Source organism: Sinocyclocheilus anshuiensis, unplaced genomic scaffold, assembly GCF_001515605.1.
Source record: "Sinocyclocheilus anshuiensis isolate Anshui unplaced genomic scaffold, SAMN03320099.WGS_v1.1 scaffold907, whole genome shotgun sequence".
NCBI classification, from domain to species: domain Eukaryota; kingdom Metazoa; phylum Chordata; class Actinopteri; order Cypriniformes; family Cyprinidae; genus Sinocyclocheilus; species Sinocyclocheilus anshuiensis.
Genome location: NW_015546133.1, coordinates 762,760 through 769,876, shown reverse-complemented (window position 1 = coordinate 769,876; position 7,117 = coordinate 762,760). Strand labels below are relative to the sequence as shown.

The 7,117-nt window shown below is 35.9% G+C and overlaps 1 protein-coding gene across 2 annotated transcripts in view; it reads right to left on the bottom strand.

Annotated features, from left to right (window-relative positions):
* Positions 1-882: 882 nt before the first annotated feature.
* LOC107701118 (vacuolar protein-sorting-associated protein 36) overlaps positions 883-7,117 on the bottom strand; it is a 16,335-nt gene continuing 10,100 nt past the window's right edge. Inside the window, exons 9-14 of one of the 2 annotated variants that reach the window (XM_016503055.1) lie at positions 4,870-5,004; positions 4,565-4,630; positions 3,347-3,411; positions 2,834-2,918; positions 1,485-1,561; positions 883-1,396 (exon numbers count right to left, since the gene is read on the bottom strand). In XM_016503055.1, the coding sequence (XP_016358541.1) occupies positions 1,315-1,396; positions 1,485-1,561; positions 2,834-2,918; positions 3,347-3,411; positions 4,565-4,630; positions 4,870-5,004 (510 nt within the window). In that variant the 3' untranslated portion in view covers positions 883-1,314. Of the gene's footprint in view, positions 1,397-1,484; positions 1,562-2,677; positions 2,740-2,833; positions 2,919-3,346; positions 3,412-4,564; positions 4,631-4,869; positions 5,005-7,117 lie in introns of those variants that run through there. The other variant, XM_016503056.1, reaches the window with a different exon arrangement.

The following is a 7,117-nucleotide window of genomic DNA, read 5'->3' as shown; positions in this document are numbered from 1 at the left end:
TGGTGCCACTAACACTAAGCTATCGGAGAGAGCTGCGGGGTCGGAGAAGAGAAAAAAGGCGGCGGACGAGCGCAGAAAAGCAACAAAAATAAGTTTAACTAAACTTAACAAAATCTGTTTTTATTAAATCATAGTCTATAAAATGAATGAATATGCGAACTGTTTGACTTAAATAGCCTAATTAACAGATTAACAAAACGAAAGGAAAAGACTGAGAGATGCTGCTGAATTTGTGTGGCGCGGCGCGGCGCTCTACGAACGTCCACGGAAAGGAAACCGAGATGACAGAAATAAAAGTAAACACATTGCAGTTTCGAATGATCTGTATGACCAGAAATAACAGAGTATTTTTTGTTGTTGTTTGTTTCCGCTGTTCGATCGCGCCCAGAAGAGCTGTCAATCAATAAATTGGAAAAAAAAAAAAAGTTACTTGCGTTACTTATTTGAAAAAGTAACTCAGATATTCTCTAGTAAATTAAAAAGTAATGCGTTACTTTACTAGTTACTTGAAAAAAGTAATCTGATTATGTAACTCGCGTTACTTGTAATGCGTTACCCCCAACACTGCTCATATGTTTCCATGGAACAGACCGTAGAAAAACAGAACATAATTTCTCAGTACTAGCAATCAGTGTCATAAAAGAAACAACGCTGATGAAACATCTGATATAATACACCAGATTGAAAGATGCCAATGAAACGTGATAACACACTAGAAATAATCAAGAAAGACAGAATTTTTTTTTTTAAAATATTATTTTCACACAACGGTCCAAAATAAGTGTGGAAGACTTTATGCTTCCATAAGGGGAAAAGTATATTGCTTTCAACAAGTGTCACTGAATTATTTTGATGTTTTGATGATTTTCTGGTTATTTCGGCTTTTTTTTTTTTCCTGAGTTTTAATAAAAAATTTTCCTTACATTCTTACTCATGTGTTTACACAACAGTTTGATGCATATGTAATGCACACATCTTTTTATGCATTGAACATATGCTGGAGTCACAATATCAACATAACTGATTTAAACATGAAACTGTCCTCTGCATCCTCATGATCATTTCTGTCATCGCCATTTCATTAAAGGCTGTAGAAATTACTAAGCATGTTAGACACACAAAAAAAAACAGATGCGGTAATGTACGCAAGTACCTTAACCCACATTTATGAAAGACCCTATTGACAAATACAGTGGAAAGTAGGTGCCCACTTATGTCCAGAGTGAGAGCTAATCAGTTATCCGTTCTGAGAGGGATCCGGGGCCAACAGAAGCTAAGAGCCAGCCGGGTTCGATAACATATCAGCCTCATGCGTCAGAACAGGTTGGGATAAAAACGCAGACCTTCTACTGAATCGTCTCGGCACAAGTGACCCATTTTTTCAGCTAATAACAATCTGTAAAAGAGAGTGATACATCAAAATAGTGAGAAGGCGCTTGAAGGATGAATTATTGATGAAATAAGGAAAAGGCTGTCTCCTGTACCTTTCTTTAGCAAGCAGAACTGACAGTCCCAACAGCTTGGCAAACTCTTCAGCTGTGAGGGAGCCTTTATCAGACACCTGGGAGAGGAAAAAGAGAAGGAAACCTCAATTAAACCAGATGGATGCCTACCAAAACCACTGCTCTGTGTTGTGGGGGTACTGCCAAAGTATATACAACACTATGTTCTGATTAAGGTATATGCGTCACAGTGAGTTTATACAGCACATGTCTCACACTAGAATTGAAAGGGGAAAAAAAAATGTATTATTATAAATAATTTTTTAAATGACAATTAAGCAAATTTCTTGTCCAAAATACTCATTATAATAATGCACTTAAGCATTTTAATTTATTTCATTTATTATTAAAGAAAATAAATTATATGCTGTAATAAAATTTATTTTATTTGTATTTATATCAATATATATTAAAGCAGGGGTCACCAAACTAAATCCTGGAGGGCCGGTGTCTTGCAGAGTTTAGTCAAACACACCTGAAACAGCTAATCAAGCTCTTACTAGGTATACTTGAAGCTTCCAGGCAGGTGTGTTGAGGCAAGTTGGAGCTAAACTCTGCAGGACACCGGCCCTCCAGGATTGAGTTTAAATAAGTCTAAATGAGCATAATTAAAATATAAAATAATTTAATTTTTACAATTTTGTAATGAGATTTTATTTTATTTTTTTGCATTACAGTAAAAATGATTTTGGTGGAAAACTTGCTTCATTTTACTTAAAATTATTCACCAATGCAAAATATTTTAATCGTTCTGAAATAGGCTTTTTTAAAGCACAATTTAATTTCTTATTCTTATTTTAGTGTAAAACATGACCCAGTTATGATCTCGACTGGTTTCGTCAGATTCACCTATATAACAAAATGAATGGCTGATTCAATATGAATAGAGCAATAATTGCCATCCCATGTCAAATGATCTTCAAATATGCTTTGCTTTGGGTTTTTTTTAACATTCCTCTCCTTTACCACATCTGTCTTGGACTCTTCAGGGATGGAAATTTCTAATCTGATACGCCTCTCCTTCCAGCTCTTTGACCTAAAACACCACCCCCAATCACATCTGCTAGCTGTGTCTTGTCCAAAAACACCTTGAAGGTGGTTCATTTCATGCAATTTCTAGGAGAATGAAACAGGAAACTTCTCTCACTCTCCTAACCACAACCATTTAATAGAAGAGGAAGAAATTGGCTGTACAAGTTTGTGGTTGTAAGTCTGATCCGATTTCCACTCAATGAACCTGTAATTAAACATGACAGGAAGTTGCTGCATGATGTTTGAATGGCCACATAAGTGATTTCACAGATGAGGGAAAAAGATGGCACGGCACTCACGTTATCTAGAGCTGAGGCAATCATTTCCTCTTCACTGTGGGACTGGAGCTGAACCACCATCACACCGCTATCAAATACTCGCAACCTGACAGGGAAAGAAAACTTATGTTTATGCTGGTGATTACTTACTTTTTTTTACTATAACACCGATTGTATTCGTCTGAATGAAGAAAGTCATATATACCTAGGATGGTTTGAGGGTGAATAAATCATGGGGTAATTTTCATTTTTGGGTGAACTATCTCAACAATCACTGCTTCGTAATCTAATCGTATGCAACCTAATTGTGGTTTGTGAGTCAAATTGTTGTTTTCTTTTGAAAGGTGGAAAATGCAGCCAACAGACAGAGCGCGGACATGGGTCCTGAAAACAGGAAGTCTGCCAGGAAGTGGCTGACCGATCCCACGCTGACCTGCTTCGGCCTACAAAGGCTGGCTTACTCAAGACACATCCACATTTGCTCACTTTTACTCGCGCAAACACACACACAAATATAAATGTTCACACCCTTACCGCAGAGGAAGTTTCAGTGATTCAAACATCTTGCAGGCATTGACTAAGTCCTCTGGAGAGAGAAGCTGAGAAGAAATTTGAGACAGATTATACGCCTCAAAAAGATCCATCCAGAAAGTTTTTTTTTAATGTTTTAATATTTATGTATATTTCAAAGAAATGACCCTAAAAATGACTTTTCCTTACAAAACATATTTTCCTTACACTCTTAATGTGTGTACACATCTTAATCATTTTAAAAACGTTTTTAAATGTCATTATGATTATTTTTAAAGAAATTATTACTTCTATTTAGCAAGGGAGCATTCAGTTGATCAAAAGTGACAGTAAAGACATTTAGAACGTCTTTATTCATTAAAGAAATGTATGATGGTTTCCACAAAAATGATTTAGCAGCACAACTGTTTTCAACATTGATAATAATAAATGTTTCTTTAGCAGCGAATCAGCATATTTGGATGATTTCTGAAGGATCATGTGACACTGAAGACTGGAGTAATGCTGCAGAAAATTCAGCTTTGCATCACAGTAACAAATTACATTACTCATTACATAACATTATACATTATAAATTAATTTTAAACTACAGTGCATTGTATATATAATATAAAACTTACAACTTATTTTAAATTGTTTTTAGTTTATTTTTGATTAAAAAAATGCAGCCTTGGTGAGCAAAAGCGACTGCTTTTTAAATCTTACCTACCCTAAACTTTTTAATGGTGATGTGTTTTTTTTAAATGTTTTTTCCCCAAATATTTTGAATTATTAATTCATAAATATCATTAGGTCTTGGGGAGTCACACCACATGACATTTTAGAATCTGAACTAACCTCACTGTCAAACCTTGGTCAAATTATCTTTCATATGACCTTGATTTGTCAGACAAAAGTTTTTAAACATTAATAATCCATTTTATTACATTTCATAAACATTTTAACATATATACTTTTAAATAATTTAAAATGGTTAAACTCAATGCTAGCATACCCCTGAGATGAACCTGAGAGCTAGTTATACTAAATGTGGCAACATTCTGATAAGATGCAAACCAAACCAATGCCATCACACTCGCATTTAAAGTGAGATCTTGCTCTCTACTCTCCAGACGGCTGTGCCATCATCAGCTTCACTCTTAATGCTGATGGGAAGAAGATCAGGATCTGATCTGATTAACTCAATGACAAGACACACCGATGTGTCCAGCTTCATCTTACCTCCATTCCACGGGCTCTGTTCACCAAACAGTACACTTCAGTGAGGGCCATCATTCCTCCACGCTCCTATAGAGAGACAGAATAACAAAGAGCAGTAGATGAAGAGTAAAGAAGAAAGAGTAAAATCTCCAAGAACAATATAAGTAAGACAGAATGTATAGTCATCTGGTTATTATTGCAAACAAGGTGATGATTTTGAGATCATGATGAGCCAACTTAACGTTATCATATCATATATGTATGCAGGTGGGCCATGCAAATCTGTTTGGTAAGCATTAGAAATCTAAAAACACACAGTTTATTACCTCCAGTGGGGCCTGCAGTATGTCTCCCAGCTGTTTGGCGAGTTGGATGTGGTATTGTGTGCCTGAGCCGTGTGTTTCTCTGGTCACTGGGTTGGCTATACCCATACTCAGCAAATAAGACTTGAAGCGGATAGTCTTTTGTATGGCAAAGAAAACAAACATGACAAATTTAATTGCAGCTCTACACTAAATATAATAACTCAAACTCAACTCAACTGAGCAAGCCTGGCTGTTATAGCCTACTAACGATGCTGAGAAATTCCAGTTTTAGCATGTGAACTTCAAAATTTCTACAGATGGAACAAAACACATCTACTCCTTTTTAGATGTACCAAAGTTTTTGCTCGTCTGATTGTGGACTTCTGTAATAACAGGTAATTTTCTGCGCAATAAATATTTGTATCTATTTGGATGCAATGATGCACTTAAGAAACACGGTGGATGTCAATCCTGGGTGCTTTTCAGCTCAATTCTAGGTTCTATTTATGTCACTGTCTCATTTCCTTGCCCTCGATGCCCCTGTACAAAGTGTATGTTGCGAGCAACCAGGATTTCTGAGCTCTGTGTGGATTACACTGCCAATGTTTGCCAAGCTTTTGATTTATAGACACTCCACTGAGCCAGAGAACATGACACATACATAGGCCTGTCGCAATAATCAATATATCGACTTATCGCGCAATATATGTACATGACCTCAATGATTTTTGGTGACGCAATATATCACCCATTATATTTACTTAAAAATGAATGCCACCATGTTTTTTTACATTCCACTTGCACCGGTGTCTTTTGCAGCTTCTCGAGCATAACGTGGTGTAGTTGGTGCTAGTTCAAATTTAAATAATGTTTCTACAAAGTTTCATCTGCAGAAATGATCTTGTTTAGGGATCTGTGCCTTTGTGCATACGGACATCTGACTGCCAAGTAGTGATTGCGTTTTTAAGCAATAGTGTGCACCCTTAATTTACAGAGAAAAGAAGGTCCGGGAAAAATCTGTAGATGGAAAAATCTCCAGACAAGTTCTTTGTGCCTTTTTCCTTTTTTTCTACTTGTTACTTTGCACTTTTTGTTAGAAAATGTTTATTTACTATTTATTCAGGTTTTTTAAGGTATCTAATATTTTGATACTTAATTTCCATGATCTAAATATTCTTAAAAATTAAAAGTTTGTTGTCATTTGGAAGTGTGTAGGCCTTCTTCCATTATTATGCTGTTACATTATGATTATATATTCAGTGGCATAAAATGGTCTTTAAAATGACAATAATATTGCTTATCGCAATTATTTCTGGGGCAATATATCGCACAACAAAAAGTTGTTATCATGACAGGCCTACACATACATACATACATAATCAAATGTATTATCTTACTGAAGAGAGAAGGACTGATATCTAACCTTTTAGAAGCATATCTGTGCATATGGAGGCCAAATAAAACAAAACAGATAGCTATAACAATACATATAACAGCTGTTATCTACATGTAATCTAAGAAAGCCTATTAACTTAAGCAGGATCACAGCAGTAATAGACTTTGAGGAGGAAACATTTGAGAGGTCTTATAAAAAGGCTCTTCTTACAAGTACATATGTGTATAAACCACTGTTTACGAGTTTGGGGTCAGTGACTTAAAAAAAAAAAAAAAAACGTAATACTTTTATTCAGCAAGGATGCATTAAATCAATCAAAAGTGATAAAGACTTTTAAACTGTTTAAAAAGAGTTTTTATTTCAAGTAAATGCTGTTCTTTGGAACTTTCTCTTCATCAAAGAACCCTGAAAAAATGTATCACATTTCTACAAAAATATTAAAGGGATAGTTCACCCAAGAATTAAAATTTGATGTTTATCTGCTTACCCCCAGGGCATCCAAGATGTAGGTGACTTTGTTTCTTCAGTAGAACACATATGATGATTTTTAACTCCAACCGTTGCAGTCTATCAGTCGTATAATGCATGGCAATGGTAACAAAATCTATGAGAGTAAAAAAAACATGCACAGACAAATCCAAATTAAACCCTGCGGCTCGTGATGACACATTGATGTCCTAAGACACGAAACGATCGGTTTGTGCCAGAAACCGAATAGTATTTATATAATTTTTTTTACCTCTAATATACCGCTATGTCCAACTGTCTTTGGGCGCGCGCACGGCATCCGGTGCGTGAGGTGTGTACGCGCTCTGGCGTAGTTTACGCAAGCGCCGGAAGTGATCCCTCGCGCGTATACGTCACTCATTGTTT